Raw genomic sequence first — 20,767 nt, forward strand, 5'->3', positions numbered from 1 at the left:
TGCCAAGTATCTAATTTGTCTTGTCATTTTTCACATTAACTGTCTATTCCTTGTAGGGTCACTTCTCTGTACTCATTTTTCCTTGATAGCTCTGCTACCTTTGACACCATAAGCCACCTACCTCTCCACAAGAGCCTCTCATCTTTGGATTTCTGCGACACTGACTACTTGCTTCTTTACCTAGCTGACAATTCCTTCCGTATTACTATTAATGGATCCTCTCCTTCCCTTCCTGTCTCTGCTGGAATTTCCCATGCTCTGTCATCATTCCTCTCTACAGTCATCCCTTGGGTGCCCTTGTCTGTTCCCACAGTCTCTCTTATCTCCACAGGCTAATGACTCTTAAATTTACTTCTCCACCCCTGACATTTGTCCAGGCTTATATCACATGTCTCTGTGATATCTTCTCCTGGACTTCCCACCACTTCCTGCAATGTTATATGGCTAAAAATGATTATGTAGTCTCTGCTTCCAGCTTTACCTATTATTGACAACTACTCTCCAAATAACTGAAGCTTGCAACCTTGGGGTAATTTGCCTTCTCCTCATGCTTTTCTCTTCACTTCCAGGGTCTCACCAAATCTTATCACTTCTTTCTCTACAACACTTCTAGCCTCTTTCCCTTCCTCTCCCTCCCCACTGCTTAAACTTTGCTTCACCTCTTAGTTCTCTCCCTCTCACCTGAACCACTGTAAACTCCTCTCTTCAATCTCCTTCATCCTCCACTCCTTTTTCAATCTAACCATTGTTTCTGCTCCAACTATATAATAAACCACATTCCTCAAATCCCTCCATCGGCTCCCATCAAGTCTGTGAGTTTTGTTTATATATTTTGCTAAGGTCTTTTGGGGACCATATCTGAAAAAATAATGTGGTTGTACTTGTTCAGTATATAACTATTCTTTGAGCCAATGTGATAATACATTTGACACAATTAATACTTCAAAACAATATCAGAAATGTGTGTGTTCATACCAGGCTAGTAAAGGATTTATTGGGCTTTGGTTTTGCTTAGTTCGTGTCTTCGTGAATGTGCTATAGGATTTCTTTTTGCATGCTGCATTCTGTGCTAATCACTGATTCTTCTCCTGTAAGAATGACATCACTAACAATCTTAACCTGGATGTCAAACTCCCAGTCTGCAGGCTAGTTCCAGTTCACTTGATGTCTTTAGCTAGTTCTCCAAAACAGATTCAGATTCTGCAGAATGAAACCGATTATTTAAGAAATAAGGCTTTCAGCCCTTATGATTACAAAAAGAAAAGGAGTACTTGTGAGCTCACGAAAGCTTATGCTCAAATAAATTGGTTAGTCTCTAAGGTGCCACAAGTACTCCTTTTCTTTTTGCGAATACAGACTAACACGGCTGTTACTCTGAAACCTATGATTACAAAGAAAGACTTCTTAATATAAACTGATGTAGCCATGATATTTGTGGATCTGGGCCCATATCAATTTACCAGTTCCCTAATACACCAACTCTCCGTGTCCCACAGAATTGAAGCACTTAAAATCTGCGGTTGGTTGTTCAAAGTAGATTTCAAATGCCATTATTGACAAACATTTTACATTTTCCTCTGCCTCCTGTTACAGGCGGTACAGTGAAGTTAAACACATAAGCATCAATCAACGGGGTTAATGAGAAGTACCAGGGAATACCTGAAGAATAGCATTTTTAAAGTGTTATTCTGAGACTGACAACTTTATAGCATCTAATGTCTGCAGAAAGACAAGCAAAAGATCTGTGAGTATGGAAGCAGCCAGTTTCAATGAACTACTCAGAATATTAATAAGAGAAAGAGTAGGGGACAACATTGGATGCAATGCAATAAACCTGTTTATTTGAATTCTCCAGCTTTTATCAGTTTAGGGGCTTAACTGGCAATCAGTGAAAGTGCTCCAGGCATTCTCATGTGCTGCCAGAATAGCGAACACCCAGAACCGATGACTGGCAAGAAATTCATTCAGTCACTTAGAATCATAGAATATCAGGGTTGGAAGTGACCTCAGGAGGTCATCTTAGTCCAACCCCCTGCTCAAAGCAGGACCAATCCCCAATTAAATCATCCCAGCCAGGGCTTTGTCAAGCCTGACCTTAAAAACTTCTAAGGAAGGAGATTCTACCACCTCCCTAGGTAACACATTCCAGTGTTTCACCACCCTCCTAGTGAAAAAGTTTTTCCTAATATCCAATCTAAACCTCCCCCACTGCAACTTGAGACCATTACTCCTTGTCCTGTCCTCTTCTACCACTGAGAATAGTCTAGAACAATCCTCTCTGGAACCCCCTTTCAGGTAGTTGAAAGCAGCTATCAAATCCCCCTTCATTCTTCTCTTCTGCAGACTAAACAATCCCAGTTCCCTCAGCCTCTCCTCATAAGTCATGTGTTCCAGACCCCTAATCATTTTTGTTGCCCTTCGCTGGACTCTCTCCAATTTATCCACATCCTTCTTGTAGTGTGGGGCCCAAAACTGGACACGGTACTCCAGATGAGGCCTCACCAATGTCGAATAGAGGGGGACGATCACGTCCCTCGATCTGCTCGCTATGCCCCTACTTATACATCCCAAAATGCCATTGGCCTTCTTGGCAACAAGGGCACACTGCTGACTCATATCCAGCTTCTTGTCCACTGTCACCCCTAGGTCCTTTTCCGCAGAACTGCTGCCTAGCCATACGGTCCCTAGTCTGTAGCTGTGCATTGGGTTCTTCTGTCCTAAGTGCAGGACCCTGCACTTATCCTTATTGAACCTCATCAGATTTCTTTTGGCCCAATCCTCCAATTTGTCTAGGTCCCTCTGTATCCTATCCCTCCCCTCCAGCGTATCTACCACTCCTCCCAGTTTAGTATCATCCGCAAATTTGCTGAGAGTGCAATCCACACCATCCTCCAGATCATTTATGAAGATATTGAACAAAACTGGCCCCAGGACCGACCCCTGGGGCACTCCACTTGACACCGGCTGCCAACTAGACATGGAGCCACTGATCACTACCCGCTGAGCCCGACAATCTAGCCAACTTTCTACCCACCTTATAGTGCATTCATCCAGCCCATACTACTTTAACTTGCTGACAAGAATACTGTGGGAGACCGTGTCAAAAGCTTTGCTAAAGTCAAGAAACAATACATCCACTGCTTTCCCTTCATCCACAGAACCAGTAATCTCATCATAGAAGGTGATTAGATTAGTCAGGCATGACCTTCCCTTGGTGATCCATGCTGACTGTTCCTGATCACTTTCCTCTCATGTAAGTGCTTCAGGATTGATTCTTTGAGGACCTACTCCATGATTTTTCCGGGGACTGAGGTGAGGCTGACTGGCCTGTAGTTCCCAGGATCCTCCTTCTTACCCTTTTTTAAAGATTGGCACTACATTAGCCTTTTTGCAGTCATCCGGGACTTCCCCCGTTCGCCACGAGTTTTCAAAGATAATGGCCAATGGCTCTGCAATCACAGCCGCCAATTCCTTTAGCACTCTTGGATGCAACTCGTCCAGCCCCATGGACTTGTGCACATCCAGCTTTTCTAAATAGTCCCTAACCACCTCTTTCTCCACAGACGGCTGGCCATCTATTCCCCATGTTGTGATGCCCAGCGCAGCAGTCTGGGAGCTGACCTTGTTCGTGAAGACAGAGGCAAAAAAAGCATTGCGTACATTAGCTTTTTCCACATCCTCTGTCACTAGGTTGCCTCCCTCATTCAGTAAGGGGCCCACACTTTCCTTGGCTTTCTTCTTGTTGCCAACATACCTGAAGAAACCCTTCTTGTTACTCTTGACATCTCTTGCTAGCTGCAGCTCCGGGTGCGATTTGGCCCTCCTGATTTCATTCCTACATGCCCGAGCAATATTTTTATACTCTTCCCTAGTCATATGTCCAACCTTCCACTTCTTGTAAGCTTCTTTTTTATGTTTAAGATCCGCTAGGATTTCACCGTTAAGCCAAGCTGGTCGCCTGCCATATTTACTATTCTTTCGACACATCGGGATGGTTTGTCCCTGTAACTTCAACAGGGATTCCTTGAAATACAGCCAGCTCTCCTGGACTCCTTTCCCCTTCATGTTAGTCCCCCAGGGGATCCTACCCATCTGTTCCCTGAGGGAGTCGAAGTCTGCTTTCCTGAAGTCCAGGGTCCGTATCCTGCTGCTTACCTTTCTTCCCTGTGTCAGGATCCTGAACTCAACCAACTCATGGTCACTGCCTCCCAGATTCCCATCCACTTTTGCTTCCCCCACTACATTTGCTGTAAGGACTGTGACCTCAAGCTCCAACTAGGCAACATTCAATGTCAGAGACGACGAGCAGAAATATACCTCCAGTACTGATGGTTAACTGGTGGGGGAAAGGAAAGGGAATAGGCTGGCTGCTGAAATGCTCCCAAAAAGGACAAGTTTGGATGTGTGCTTTCTGTGACATTTGATGGATTTTTAATGCCTTTTTTTTATATACAGCAACTTAAGGTAGCCCTAATTTAGAGTGCCTTCACAGCTACTCACAGCTTTTTAAGGTGCTATTACTAACACCTGAACAACACTACATGATGCCTAATCAGGATCCTTCTGCATTGAAGATTTAATTGGAGAAGTTGCACATGCATAAACCAATGAGAATACTTTCAGGTTTGCAGTATTCTTTAATCTGCAATCAGAACTTGTTTGGAAAATAAAATTCCTTGTAGAATGCAAAGTGGAAACTATGAAATATGTTTCTCCTTCAAAACTTTGGGGACTAGAACATTATTGTATACAAAATCTCTCTCACTGGCCAGAAAAATAATTCAGTCATGCAGCAATGGAAAAGTAGAAATCAAGTGTACAGGCAAATGATATATATTGATTTAAATAGATGTTTGTTAAGCAAGAGAATGAGAAACATTAATTTAATGCTCATGTACGTGATTATATCTCAACATACCTGGCCAGAGTTATAAAATTAAGCCAATCTATGCCTGGGAAAACTTTTAACTTGAACAATAGAGTTAGATCAGCAGTAATCATGGCTGACACTTATGCATTCAATAAAGTGAACTAAAAAGTACAGAGAAAAGATTCAAGAAGAAATTTACATTCAGGAAACATTGGTTGAAAGTTAAATCTGGCTTGCCAGCAAAAGGGCGTCACAGGCAAAAATAGCCCCAATAGAATGATGATTGTAACGCTAACGAACATCTAAGCATTTGAAATAGGTTTGTCTGCCCCTTGAAGGAAACAATAAATACCGCCAGAGGCAAGTATGTAGGAAAGTTCAAAATGCTGGACACTTACTGAGAGTCAAAAGATATTTATTTCCATTTGTGAGGCACACATGGAAAATATAGCATAACTATTGAAAAGATTTTATATTCACCTGGAGTTAAGTTCTGGTCATACTGAAGGTAATGGCAAAATACCCATTACTTCAATGGGGCCAGATTTTCATAGAATCATAGAATCATAGAATATCAGGGTTGGAAGGGACCTCAGGAGGTCATCTAGTCCAACACCCTGCTCAAAGCAGGACCAATCCCCAATTAAATAATCGCAGCCAGGGCTTTGTCAAGCCTGACCTTAAAAACTTCTAAGGAAGGAGATTTTCACGTGTCATGTCAGAGATCTGCAGGCCACAACTTTTTCCTAATGTTATCATTCAAGTGGCTTCAAAATCAGTGAACCCAGTCTGAAAAAAGTTAAAGAGCCAAGTTCTGCCCCCATTATACCTGTGTGTAGTGAGGCCGTGTGGCCTGCCTCTGAGCCTGAGGGAGGGATCACTTTCTGCCCCCTTTAGGCGGACCCAGGCCTGGCCCACCCTCTTATTAGTGGGGGAAGCAAAAGTGGATGGGAATCTGGGAGGCAGTGACCATGAGTTGGTTGAGTTCAGGATCCTGACGCAGGGAAGAAAGGTAAGCAGCAGGATACGGACCCTGGACTTCAGAAAAGCAGACTTCGACTCCCTCAGGGAACGGATGGCCAGGATCCCCTGGGGGACTAACATGAAGGGGAAAGGAGTCCAGGAGAGCTGGCTGTATTTCAAGGAATCCCTGTTGAGGTTACAGGGACAAACCATCCCGATGAGTTGAAAGAATAGTAAATATGGCAGGCGACCAGCTTGGCTTAATGGTGAAATCCTAGCGGATCTTAAACATAAAAAAGAAGCTTACAAGAAGTGGAAGGTTGGACATATGACCAGGGAAGAGTATAAAAATATTGCTCAGGCATGTAGGAATGATATCAGGAGGGCCAAATCGCACCTGGAGCTGCAGTTAGCAAGAGATGTCAAGAGTAACAAGAAGGGTTTCTTCAGGTATGTTGGCAACAAGAAGAAAGCCAAGGAAAGTGTGGGCCCCTTACTGAATGAGGGAGGCAACCTAGTGACAGAGGATGTGGAAAAAGCTAATGTACGCAATGCTTTTTTTGCCTCTGTCTTCACGAACAAGGTCAGCTCCCAGACTGCTGCGCTGGGCATCACAACATGGGGAAGAGATGGCCAGCCCTCTGTGGAGATAGAGGTGGTTAGGGACTATTTAGAAAAGCTGGATGTGCACAAGTCCATGGGGCCGGACGAGTTGCATCCGAGAGTGCTGAAGGAATTGGCGGCTGTGATTGCAGAGCCATTGGCCATTATCTTTGAAAACTCGTGGCGAACGGGGGAAGTCCCGGATGACTGCAAAAAGGCTAATGTAGTGCCAATCTTTAAAAAGGGTAAGAAGGAGGATCCTGGGAACTACAGGCCAGTCAGCCTCACCTCAGTCCCCGGAAAAATCATGGAGCAGGTCCTCAAAGAATCAATCCTGAAGTACTTGCATGAGAGGAAAATGATCAGGAACAGCCAGCATGGATTCATCAAGGGAAGGTCATGCCTGACTAATCTAATCGCCTTTTATGATGAGATTACTGGTTCTGTGGATGAAGGGAAAGCAGTGGATGTATTGTTTCTTGACTTTAGCAAAGCTTTTGACACGGTCTCCCACAGTATTCTTGTCAGCAAGTTAAGGAAGTATGGGCTGGATGAATGCACTATAAGGTGGGTAGAAAGTTGGCTAGATTGTCGGGCTCAACGGGTAGTGATCAATGGCTCCATGTCTAGTTGGCAGCCGGTGTCAAGTGGAGTGCCCCAGGGGTCGGTCCTGGGGCCGGTTTTGTTCAATATCTTCATAAATGATCTGGAGGATGGTGTAGATTGCACTCTCAGCAAATTTGCGCATGATACTAAACCGGGAGGAGTGGTAGATACGCTGGAGGGGAGGGATAGGATACAGAAGGACCTAGACAAATTGGAGGATTGGGCCAAAAGAAATCTGATGAGGTTCAATAAGGATAAGTGCAGGGTCCTGCACTTAGGACGGAAGAATCCAATGCACCGCTACAGACTACAGACTGGGGTGACAGTGGATGAGAAGCTGGATATGAGTCAGCAGTGTGCCCTTGTTGCCAAGAAGGCCAATGGCATTTTGGGATGTATAAGTAGGGGCATAGCGAGCAGATCTAGGGACGTGATCCTTCCCCTCTATTCGACATTGGTGAGGCCTCATCTGGAGTACTGTGTCCAGTTTTGGGCCCCACACTACAAGAAGGATGTGGATAAATTGGAGATAGTCCAGCAAAGGGCAACAAAAATGATTAGGCGTCTAGAACACATGAGTTATGAGGAGAGGCTGAGGGAGCTGGGATTGTTTAGTCTGCAGAAGAGAAGAATGAGGGGGGATTTGATAGCTGCTTTCAATTACCTGAAAGGGGGTTCCAAAGAGGATGGCTCTAAACTGTTCTCAATGGTAGCAGATGACAGAACGAGGAGTAATGGTCTCAAGTTGCAGTGGGGGAGGTTTAGATTGGATATTAGGAAAAACTTTTTCACTAAAAGGGTGGTGAAACACTGGAATGCGTTACCTAGGGAGGTGGTAGAATCTCCTTCCTTAGAAGTTTTTAAGGTCAGGCTTGACAAAGCCCTGGCTGGGATGATTTAACTGGGAATTGGTCCTGCTTCGAGCAGGGGGTTGGACTAGATGACCTTCTGGGGTCCCTTCCAACCCTGATATTCTATGATTCTATGATTCTCTCATGCTGCATGCAGAGAGGCAGAACAGGAAGTCTAAGAGACGGAGCCTCTACCTCTGTTGAGCGAGAGAACCAGGGAAGGAGTTGGGTGCCTCTGCCTTGTCGCTGGCCCCCTGCCCAGCCACAGCCCTGGAGGAGTGATGGCCCCCATAGACAGATGGGCTGGTCGAATGCTTCAACAGGACTCCAAAGGAGATGCTCCTTATGTTTCCCCCACAGGAGCTCTGCCAGTGGGACCAGCTGATCCCTGCCCATACTGTTGGCCATTAGGGAGGTGCCCCAGTCCTCCATGAAGTTCTCTCCCTTTGATCTGCTGTATGGTTGCCAACCCTGAGGGCTGTTAGACCTAATGAGGGAAGCCTGGGAACACACCCTGTCACCGGTCCAGGAGCTCTTACAGAATGTCCTCCAATTAGAGGGGTGCCTGAACTGAGCTGGGGATCTGGCACAGGAGAATCTGTGAGCTGCCCAGGCAGCACAAAAGCAGACCTACAACCAGGGAGCCCGGATTTGCACCTTCGAGCCTGGCAACCGCGTACTCCTCCTGCTTCCCTTGGAGGAGTCAAAACTCCTGGCCTGCTGGCAAGGCCCCTATGAAGTAATTCACCAAATGGGCCCAATTACATATGAGGTTAGACAACTGGACTGACAGAAAAAAGACAGATCTATCAGGTGAACCTCCTGAAGTCATGGTGCGAGCGAGAAAGGCTGCTGATTACTTCATTTCTCCCCCTCCCCCCCCGACCCCAAACTGGATCTGGGTCCGCAAGTCCCCGAGACAACTGATCCTGAAGAACCACAATTAGGGGGACGCCCTCACAATGGAGCAGCAAAAACAAGCCTGGAATCTGTGAAAGGCCTTTCCCAAGACCTTTACTGCCATACCAGGCCAAACTACCCTCATCCAACACACTGTCCTGGCAAGCCCAGGAGAGGTGGTCCGGGAAACCATGCAACCTCTCCTATGATGGATGCAGGAGATTGTGGAGAAGGAGGTCTAGGCAATGGTATAGCTAGGGGTCATTTAGAGGTTTGAGCGAGTGGCACAGTCCCATCATGCTGGTCCCGAAGCCCAGTGGGACCCTCTGATTCTGCATTGACTTCCAGAGGGTGAATTTGATCTCAAAGTTCGATGCCTACCCAATGCCCTGAATCAATGAACTCAACTGGCTTGGTGAGGCCCAGTACATCGCGACTCTTGATCTCACAAAGGGCTACTGGCAGATTCCCCTTGCTCCACAGAGAAGAATGTGTTTGCCACCCCAACTGTGGTATATTAATTCACCCAGATGCCTTTCAACCTTCATGGAGCCCCCCATGATGTTCCAGCAGCTGATGGACTGCCTTCTGAAGCCCCATAGCTGTGGCCTATTTAGATGATGTAGTGGTGTACAGCCACCACTGAGAAGACCATCTGAAAGAAGTGGCAGCCGCTCTTTGGGACCTGCGAGCTGCTAGGCTGATTGCAAACCTGAAGAAGTACTGGATTGGGTGGCAAGAAACCACCTACCTCGGGTACACCAGAGCCAGGCAGGGTCCACCCCACGCACCGGAAGCAGAGAGGTGGAACAGGAAATATAAGAGGTGACATCTCCAACTCAGTGGGGCGAGAACCAGGGGAAAAAACAGACCCCCCCAGCCTTGCTGCTGGCCCCCGGAGCAGGGACCGAGTTGCAACAACCCCTACCCATGGAGCAGCTGCCATGACTGCTGTCCAGTGAGTTCCCTGAGAAGCTGCCGGGACTGCCAGTTGCCGAGTACGCCAAGGAGACAGAGGACCCTTGAACTACGAAGCCCTATCTGTGGACTGTGGTAGGAAGTAGTCCAAGGAAACCAGACTTTAGTTTTGCTGGCAGAGCACGAGTCAGCATGTTTCAGTGGGATCCCTGCTAATTCAGTAGCAGAACCTTCCACCACTGTTAGGGCCCTGGGCTGGGACAAGATGGAGTAGGGTGAGCCCAAGTCCCTTTACTCCCTGCTGCCAACCCCACCCCTGAGGTGGCAGCCTACCCACCATAGGCCAAACAGCCTGTGTTTGTCTGCTGTCTGTCTAGCCAGGGAGCTGGTCTAAAGACTGCTATTGTGCTGCCCTGCCCAGAGGGCTGAGCCTGACTGCATTTGTTATCTGCCCTAGCCTGGAGGCCAGGCTAAATCCTGCTCCTTGCTCCGCCCTGCCCAGAGGGCCAGAGCAACGGACTGTATGTGCTGTCCATCCTAGCCAGGAGACTAGGCTAAAGACTGATCGTTGCTAGACCCCGCCCAAAGGGCCAGGGCTATAGATTGGTGATTTGCTAATTGACTTTTGACCACTGTGCAGGATGCGGTGGAGTGGCATCCATCTGAGCCTGTGGGACTGGGAGGTATGACTGCCAACCCACTACACTTTACAATTCCAGAGGAGACAAGAGAGTTGTACTGGTGTAACTGAGGAAAGAACTCCCCCAATTACTTAAAAAATCCTGCAATGCTACCAACATTACGCAAACAACATGCTAATAAAATATGTCTGAACTGAGTAGATAAATGATTGGGTTCTTTTGGGGAAAAGGTTTCAGTGACACCCAGTTTCTCATTTTACTACATTCCCTGTGTCTAGATTTTCAGATAAATTTAGCAAAAGCACAATATGGAATACCTCCTTTGCATTTCTGAAAAGATAAAAGTAGAGAAAATAACATCTCAATGGTTATACTGAATGGTTAAGGGCATACATCTTTTCCCACTGTAATATGAAAACGGGACACTGTCACAAATAACACTCAGAACTTGACATTATCTTTTTGTCCCCTTATAACAGATCTATTTTACATGCATCAATTTGATTTTAGAACAATTATTTCCTCCACTGCCAATCAAATATATTAAAGCACTATTTCTAAAAGGAAGGGGCGAAAACTTTGCTAGCACTCCAGAAGCACTCATTAGTTACCCTACAATAACATCCCATAAGCCAGGGAGTGCAGGAAGGCAAGAGGAAAATCATTTTTGGTATGAAAACAGATTTGAGTTGCAAGCCTCTAAGGAATTATTAAAACCCTAATGAATGTTTTTAATTAACTTTCACAGCATCCTTTAAAGTGAAATCATTTAGCAGTTGCAGTGGAAACCTGTTAAACAAATTACTAGTTGAACAAAACAGCTATACTTGTTAATAGGGCTTTTACTCCAACAGACTTCATACAGCCCAGTTGGGGTGTTTGGAGTCTGCTCCTGCAAAATCTCTCACAATTAGTAGAATTCTGCAAGACTAGCAATCTCTGTTCAGTACTCAGAGTCAACTACTTCTCACCGCAGGAGGGAAAGAGAGGTCACCTCTGGAGTAGGGCTAAGACTTCTGAAAAAACAGCAACCATGCAGCATATTCATATCTCCTATCTATCCCTGACTAAGAGGGATGTCTCTCTGGCATTAGAACAAGACTTGCCTTTGTTGTTGAAACCTTCGTTGCATATAGAACTGATGTTATGCTAGATGGGTTCTTTATATATATACACAGTAATTTATAAACATCATGTTTATTAATAAAACTAAGGTTCTGGAAAAGCTTTTTGTTTAAGTAAAGACATTTTTCATATCATTTTAAGCTTTCTTTCCAACTACAACCTTCACAGGTACACATGCTTAGCTGATTTAAAATCAGTAGATTAGGGCTGAAAGAATTAAAGTGGACTTTCCACGACTAAAACTGAATATGGAATGGATGTAGCAGAAGACTGCCATCTCCAGTTTACAGTTCTTGTACAGTATATATAATGTATATTATACACCCATAAGAATTGAGAGAAGGCGAAGATGCAGAATAAATGAAAAGCACAAGTGAGCTCTGGTGATAGACACAGAGTTTGAAGGGAAGTGAATGCTTGTGAAGACCTGCAGACATATTTCTGTCTTTGATCACAGTTTGATTTTTTTTTTATCTTCATATAAATTCCCACAGAAAAGAAAAAATTGTGTTAACACAAAGTTAAGTTGACATGGTGCAATTCTCACAGTCATGTAATGGTCAATTAAAAGTTTCACTGACAACTATATGCTTCTTCACGTAATCCAATTCACCCTTTATATACACTCAAGAGAAACTCATTGCTTCTACTCCTCTACCTCATTGCCATACCTAACTTCACTACTTGTTGCATATAGGCATGACAAAGATATTTTGGAAAACAATATAAATCTCCTCCCATCCTACCCTGATGTACCCTTGAAGTCTTTAAACCATGATTTGAGGACTTCAATAGCTCAGACATAGGTGAGAGACATAGGCAGGAGTGGGTGGGTGAGATTCTGTGGCCTGCGTTGTGCAGGAGGTCAGACTAGATGAACATAATGGTCCCTTCTGACCTTAAAGTCTACGAGGCTCAGGATTGATTCACTATCAGGAGTGTGAGCAGGGGTAGGGTCTCCAGGCCAGAGCAAGTAGGTTTGTGGCCTGTATGGAAAATCTAGGTGGTTCTCCTGCTTACACTGGAAGACTACTGTTGTGAGGCTCTATTGTCCACACACAGAGGGAGGTGCTGGCCATATATGTATCAAGCTGTTATTTAGAACGAGTGGGGTTCTTCTGCCCATGTGTAGCGTGGACAAGAGAAGGAGGGCAGAGTTAAGGCTGGTATGCTAATGGGTGTGAATGAGAAGTGTGGCTTGTCCTTATGTGCAAGAGGACATGAGAGGATGTTTAGCACAATATACGGAGGAGGGGTGGGTTGGGTAGGCATTAAAGGTTCTGCATTTAAATTTACAATGTTGAATTTAATAGTGAACAATAAATTAGATATAAGCTTGCAAAATCAGACTGCATAAACAAATACATCACCTGTCAGAGCAATGAGGCAACAGTCACTCTCTATGCAGCTCTGATGCAAACATTGTCTTCTGTTCTGGGCATGATATTTCCAGAAAGACATTGAGAAATTGGATGGAGCTCAGAGAACAACAAAAATGATCTGGGCTGGTAAGAATGACTTATGAGGAAAGCTTAAAAGAGACAAATATGTACAGCTTAGTGAAGTGATGACTAAGGCTGAAGGAGAGGAAACAGTCTGCAAATAGTTGAAGGGTGTAAACACAAAAGAGGGAGAGACATTATTTAGTGTGGTACACTGGAGTAGAAGTAAGAATAATAGGATGAAATAAAGGAAAGGGAAAATTACACTGAATAACAGGATACCTTTCTTGCAGTGATACGTATTAGTGTGGAATAGTTTCCCAAGGAAAATGATCAAAGCCTTAATCTTGGGTCTTATAATATTAGGGTTCTAGTTTTAAAAGTTTGTGGAATGTGATAATCCCTTTTAAAATGTCAGTGCTAAAAAATAAAGCTGTTATAATCTCAAGGCAATATGTGTTTACATCATTTAAAAACCTATCACTGACTGCATACATTATAATGGGTGTCAGAGGGGAAGGGAGGTGAGACCGTGTGCTACTGTTATTCTGGAGAAGCAGGGCCTAGAATTCCAATGGGTGCTTCAATGCTATCTCTCAATATTACGCTTTCATAATGTGCGAGTGGTCACAGTAGCCAACACTTGTAAATGGGGGTAGACAGAGGCAGTCTCAGGTCAGGACCCTATGAGGAAGCCTGCCTGGTTGGGGACATTTGCAAAAATTGTAAGGGGAGGGTGGAGTGGATGAGATATAATTGTAATATTGCACCCAAACAGCCTTAGAGTTTATCTAGATTGTGACCCTTCCTGGTTGTCCAAGGGGTCCCCTGTTTGCCCATCTGGACTCTCCTCAATATCACCACACTGTAAAACATGGACAATTAAAGTTGATGAGGGAAACCAGGATGGGCCTGCTGGTAAGTGTGGCCTAGCTTGTGGAACTTGCCAAATCACCAGTCTTGGCCAGGTTGGTTGACAGTACCAGGCAAAAAAATATAAGCAAAAAGAAGTCTGAAAGGTTCCATTGTAGCCAAAGGGATAAAAATGAAGGGTGGATTTTATAAGCTTATTTTATATTGTTTTATAAAATAAACCCAATCTTAAAAGCCTCAGGATGCAGATGCAGTATTTAACCCAATCCTCTCACCCCTTGGCAAAAGTCCAAGGAAATAGATTGGCTTTGTACCATGCCCTAAGACCAAACTCTGGCTCTGTGAACCAGATAGGCAAACAATTCAGAGTCAAGGGGCCTCCTCCAAAACCCACAGAAGTTGAGACAAAGGCAGAATGTAGAATCTGGGGACGGTTTACTTCAGTGCTAAACTGCTGGGGCAGTACATCTGAAAAAGGCAGTCATTCTGAAACTCATGACCCAAGATACATAGGGCTGTACAGTACAACATTGCAATCAGAAGAGGGCTACAGCATGTAAGTGCTTCTGAATTCCTGCTACTAAAGTCTCAAGTGGCATCAGAAGCCAAAAGCACTTTCCCCCTTTTCTGTACATAAATAAGACACTTGGGATAGATCTCTGGCTCTGGACTTTTCTATAGTTATTCATTCCATGGTAATCTTTAGACTGGTTTCTGCAATATACTGTGCATGGGGATAACCTTGAAGGCCGCTTGGAAGCATCAGCTGCTATACCACAAGGATTCTTATTAATTTGGCTGTATTAGTCCATTTAGGTGGTACTGGCTCTACTTTTTTTCAAGCAGCCCTGCTATTTACTGGGATTCCTCATATAGAATAGGTAAAATTTACTTCTCTATAAGTGTAGACTCTCTCTGCATATATTTAAGCTTTTCATAACATCCCTTGTGAAGTTTCTTAGTAATAAATTGAGTATACAAAGTACTGTATGTTATTACACTTCTATATCTTGATCCTTTGATTATATTTTTAAAGAATTCAAACAATTAAGCCTTATAAGGACTATAATTGACCCCCTTCTTTTTTTAATTGAAGACTTTTTTGTTGTTGCTTAATAAAAGCACCCCCAAAACACCTCTAACCACTAATTTCTAAACTTTGTTCCTTGATTGAATTATTTAGTGCCTAACGTCACCCAAACCCCAATAAACCTGGCAAGACCTAGAACTGTAGCAGTGCAAATAATGCTTTATTGAAGGGAGAGATTTATGATTTACAAACTTATTTAATTTTCAGGTTTTTCATTATGCAGAACTGTTGGCATTGGGAAGGCAGTCCAAAGTGTGCCATCTACATCACATGCCAGAGTTAGAGGCTTATTTCTAATGACTGAAACAAATACCAACTGGATGGGGAAATTTCCATGCATTCTTTCCATTAAAGATTGTAAGATGAACGTTTGACCCTGATTCTTGCTTTTAACAGCCATCTCAGTTCCTTCTTTTTTCTGGATGTGACCTAGAGTAACATACAGCAGCATAATTTACATGTCACATTAACCTCTTGAGCACTACACCAGAAAATGCCTCTCATGCCAGTTATTAAGCTCTTCTGCCCCAGCTTTATTTTATTTCTCTCCCATAATTTTTTCCACCCAATTTTTTTCTTTAAAAGAGTATTCAGTGGTTCTGTGGTGCTCCCAACCAATTTCACATTGTGTGTATGTGCTGACTAACAGCCAGGGATACATAAACTGTGAGTAGACTATAAAATTACCGTAAAAATGATCTTTAAAGGCTTCACTTTTACAAAATAAAGTAGTGCAACAACAAAAAATTCCTCCCAGCAGGGGATAATCAGTAGAAACCATATTTAATTGTAACACTGTTGTAGGGAAATTGTATGCAGAAGTAAGCCTTCTTTTCAAGCATTTATAGATATGAAAAATTTAATTACCCTTTAGATGGAAACTCTTTTATTTTTATTTCTTCTTCCCAAAGATATTCTTTGCAAAACTCCATTTGTCTAGTTTTTGATTATCCCAGCATGAAGGAGTAAAAAAAGGTATTTTTCCAACTCAAATTTTTCTGTGCACAGAATTATATAATCATACAAACTTCAAGATAAGATTTATAATATCTTGTTTATCCCCTCACCTGTGATGAATTGCACCCTACAATATATATTCTAATACCTTTGCCAGGTTTATTTTCAAAGACTCAGAAATGGGGATTCTTCTACCCTTCCATAGGCAAATTATTCTAGTCAAAGAGACCTAATAACTCCCCAAAATATTCTGTTTAAACATCCACCTTGCTTCACAGAGGATAAGTGCTTTTGACATGTTTAAATAAAAAAAAATTATATTTAATTTTCAACTATTATGCAGGTGCAGTATGTGATTTTTCATACTGTTCTTAATACAGTAAGATGAAGACATTCTTATACAGTGTGTATATCTGGACCTCCACACTCTGAAACAAACAAGTGTTTATTTTAAAATGCATGTTGCGTGTATAAATATCTATATCTCAGTTTTATATATATATATATACACACACACACCATATAGGTCAGTGGTTAGGGCACTAGATCAGAATCAGGAAACCAAAGTTTTGTTTCCAGTTCTACCACTGATCTGCTCCTTGACCTACGGAAAGTTACTTTGCACTTTCACTGCCTGTGTTTCTTCAGTTACAAAACTGAGATTTCAGAGTAACAGCCGTGTTAGTCTGTATTCGCAAAAAGAAAAGGAGGACTTGTGGCACCTTAGAGACTAACCAATTTATTAGAGCATAAGCTTTCGTGAGCTACAGCTCACTTCCTCAGATGCATATCGTGGAAACTGCAGCAGTTTCCACGATATGCATCTGAGGAAGTGAGCTGTAGCTCACGAAAGCTTATGCTCTAATAAATTGGTTAGTCTCTAAGGTGCCACAAGTCCTCCTTTTCTTTTTGCGAAAACTGAGATTGAAATACTTACCTGGCTCTGTAAAGTACTTTGAAATCTACAAATTAAGATTGCTATTTATTATTATATAAAATTGTGGAAAATCTTTCAACAAGGAGCAACTTCACTGCAAATAAACTAAAGTAACATTATGGTTGAGAATTTGAACAGAGCAACCAAAATATGTAAAGGCATGACTCCTACAGAAATTATGAAGTAGGTAATACTGTATCTATATATTAAGGCATAGATATAAACAGATACATGCAGTGTGGCTGAGTTACAAATATTGTGGAAATCATGGCTTTACATGCCTTGACATTTGGGAGTTCAAATTCTCAGCCATAACACCATATTACAGTTATTTTCATTTAATATTAATAAAACTTCATAAGAGATAATGCATTGTTTGCATTTTATCCAATCACTTCTGATACTTTGCTTTATTGATCAATGTGGTTTCTTTTCATTTTATCTTGACACTATAACAGCATATATATAGAAATGCAATGACTTTGCTTCATTTTGACATTGTAATATTCTCTATGTACACTTGCATTTACATCATCTTGAGACCTTTGGAATGACAATACGTCTCATTAAAGCAAGCAGTGAAATAGGATATCACGAAAACATCACATAAAGTAACTAGTATGAAATCTAGGTAGCAATTTATCAAACAACCAACCAATTGGTTCAAAACATTGATTTTTCCAAATATATAATAATTTGTCTCTATAGCCACTTCTGAATCTCTCCTTTCTCTCACTCACTCCTTCCAGATCCAAATTCCCTTGTTTGCTACTCTGAATGGCTTCATCTGCCTTCATACACTGGTACAGGAGAACTGGAATAATGAGTCTGTCCACTGCCCCACTGAGTGCCCTGACAATTGGGATAGCATATCATTCTCTTTCACTCTGATCCAGTGACTAATTATTTATGCAACAGTTGAGACTGAAAGCAACCCCTAACTGAGTAGTTTATATGCCAGTGGTTAGCACACTCTCCAGGCAGGTGGGCCAATCTCTTTCCATCTCAGGCAGAAGGAGCAATTGAACCCAGCTATCCTACATCTTGTGTGGTTACTCCCACCATTGGGCTTAAGGTTATAAAGGGGGGTAGCAAGCAGCGCCATCTCCTCCTCAGTTTATACATCCTCTGATTTGGATGGATGGGCCACACAGGTGAGATAGGCAGGGGAACGCCCAGTTTGAGGATCCCACTGTGACTTACACCCCATATTCTTCATAGAATTATGGTTATGATATGAATATGGCATAACTAAGATATACTTTATGCAAGAAGGCTCATGTAAGATATCATTGGAAAGGTTATGGTTTGATTAATGTAATTATCCAATTTGTATGCATGTATCATTTCTGTACCTGAAGTTAGGAATATTGACTATGTAACAATTACAACTGTGTGTGTACTTGGGGAAACGCCCACCAGACAGTAAGCAATCAGACTTAATAGGTCATTAGAAAAAGACAATGTGTCCTTGAAGATGTGGATCTCCCATCTGCCTGGCTTCCTTCCTGTGGTCATGGCAAATAAACCTGGTTTCATAGTTGCTTTGACACTGCAAGGTCAGGTGATAAGATCACCTGATACAAAATACCACCTAGGACACTGTTGGTACTTTTCCTCTGTAGGGGATGGGGATCAAACAAAGGTTTCCTGCCTTAGGTAAATCCTTTTTAAGGCTGGGGAGGGGGTTAATCTAGACTCTCCTTCATTGCCTACCCAAGAAAAAAGTGCTGAAAATACCTGAAGAGACAAAGGAACTAACCTGAGGGGAAAGGCAGGTATGAGTTCAGACTGAGACAGAGGTCCAGTCTGTAAGAAGAAATAATTGGAACTCTAAGCTACAGAAACTCTGCAACTTGCCTAAAACAACATTTAGGGTGAGAAATTACTTCTTGAAACCAGTCTCTTTGAGATCTTGAATTTAGTATGCGTGTTTTGTTTTATTTGTTCAGTAATATGGTTTGTTTGTTTGTTATCCCTTATAATCACTTAAAATCTGCCTTTTTTGTTTTGTTTATTATTAAACCCAGTTTGTGCAATTTCTAAATTGGGGCAAAGAAGTTGTGCATCTCTCTCTTCACATTGAGGGAGAGGGCAAATTTTTATGAGCCTGTGCTGTGTACAATGCAAGATAGTATTATTTTGGGTTTATTTCCCCATGTGAGTGCTGGGTGAATCTCTCACAGACTTCAGTCTGCGTCTGCAGCTGGGCGTGGCCCTACCTGTGTGTGTGCTGCAAGAGGCTGGAGAGCCTAATTCAGCAAAACAGGGAGAGGGAATCCAGGCTGGTGGAGCAGGAGGGGCTCAGTGAAACCCCAGTACATCAGGTGGCATCTCAGAATGGGGAGGAGGGTCTAACCTATCACAGTGGCGTAGTCAAGCAGGGTAATGTGCAAGCTTATTGTTGTGAGACACTGGTGGTGATTTTAACTGAGTTTCAAGTGTGTTGGCTGGAGAACAGACAAAGCAGTTACCGGTTTGTTATTTTCTGTTTGCTTATTTAGAGTCAAGGAAGTAGAGGTAGAAAAGCAGCAAGATGAGTGAAAATAGTGAAACGGTTGCAAAGCTGGAACTCTGCAGAGTTCCAGGCAGAGGAGAGGAAGAAATAATACCACAGACAGGTGGAATTAAAACAGATGGAAATTGATGAGCAAAAAAGCAGCCCATCAGAGAGCCATGGAACTGAGACTGCTAGAAGCTGATTAGGAAAGGGAAGCTCAGAAGCATGAACTGGCCCTAATGGAGTGGAAGAGACCGAACCCCCCTCCCCCACCAAGGGGCTCCACTTCTCCAATAATCCACAAGTGGAAGCAGTTGTGTCCAGCATACAATGAGTCTGGTGACATTGCTAAATATTTCAATCACCTTTGAGAGGCTGTGTATGCTCCATGTGATTCCTGAGGATCAGAAGATGACCACTTTGGTTGCAAAGTTGACTGGGAGAGCTCTGGACATATTCAGTAAGATGCCAATGGGTGATGGTTCCACTTATGGTAAATTAAGGAATTGGTTTTGAAACAGTTTCAGATTACACCTGAAATGTATAGAGTAAAAATTAGAAGCCTTGAGAGGTGCTGGATTAAGTAATATGGTTTATGTGAACCAAATGAGAGATTTACTGGATAAGTGGGTCAGGGGGAAAGGTATTTCAAGCTTTGAAGGAATGTGTGATTCGGTTGCTCAGGAACAGTTCCTGAATATGTCTAGTTATTATGTAAAATAGCACCTATTACTAATAAGTCAGAGGCAGAGGGGTTTAAGTTTAATGGGAAGCAAGGTCACTGCTTTATCCCTGGGAAGAGGGAGAGTGGTCAGGGGGTGGGGCATTCACCCTCCCAGAATCCTACCTCCCAAACCACCCTTAAAAACCAGGTGACTCTAGAAAGTGCTTCCACTGTAATTCTACAGAGCAGCTGAAATATAACTGCCCCAAATTGAAGGAGAATAAGCCTCCCTTGTTGGCTTGGCTGTCCTCAGCCCCAAGGCACCAGAGAGTAATCCCACAACTTATCATACCTGCTTGGTGAACACAGGCCCTGGTGAACCGGACAAGGAACACACTAAGGTTGTCAGGACTGAGGGCATGGGGTAGAGAGATACTGGCATAGCTTTTTCTGGTTCGACCAAGTGTGGTCCAGAGGCTAGTATTTTACCTGGACAAATGACCAGCATTAAGGGGGTGGGGCAGGAAAGGTTCCCCACACCACTAGCAAAGGTTTGTGTGGAGTGGGAAGGCAATTTATTTGTGGGGATGCTAGAGGACATCCCGGTGGACATGTTGGTAGGAAATTATTTTTTCCACAAGGCCAGGACTGTTGGTGTAGTAACTTCCAGCATGGAGGAGTGTTGTGTAGGGTCCCCAAATGGGGAGGAGAGTGTATTGCCTGCCAGTGAGAGGGCTGTTCCAGTTGGTAGCTGCAGGTCTGATGCAGCTGAACCGGTGATAGGTCCTGCTCTAGAGAGCATGGAGGTGTGTTTCTCAGAGAGGAGT

At 43.2% G+C, this 20,767-nt stretch overlaps 1 protein-coding gene across 5 annotated transcripts in view; it reads right to left on the reverse strand.

Moving 5' to 3' along the window:
• Positions 1–20,767, reverse strand: part of LOC311519159 (cytosolic beta-glucosidase-like) — a 101,737-nt gene that overhangs the window by 2,660 nt on the left and 78,310 nt on the right. The window contains exon 6 of one of the 5 annotated variants that reach the window (XM_084625436.1): positions 19,735–19,810. The exons of the other annotated variants lie outside the window; for them this stretch is intronic. Coding sequence (XP_084481562.1) covers positions 19,800–19,810 — 11 coding nt within the window. The 3' untranslated portion in view covers positions 19,735–19,799. Of the gene's footprint in view, positions 1–19,734; positions 19,811–20,767 lie in introns of those variants that run through there. 5 annotated transcript variants of the gene reach the window in all.

Source organism: Lepidochelys olivacea (assembly GCF_965140295.1).
Source record: "Lepidochelys olivacea isolate rLepOli2 genome assembly, chromosome: 4".
In the NCBI taxonomy this organism is placed as follows: domain Eukaryota; kingdom Metazoa; phylum Chordata; order Testudines; family Cheloniidae; genus Lepidochelys; species Lepidochelys olivacea.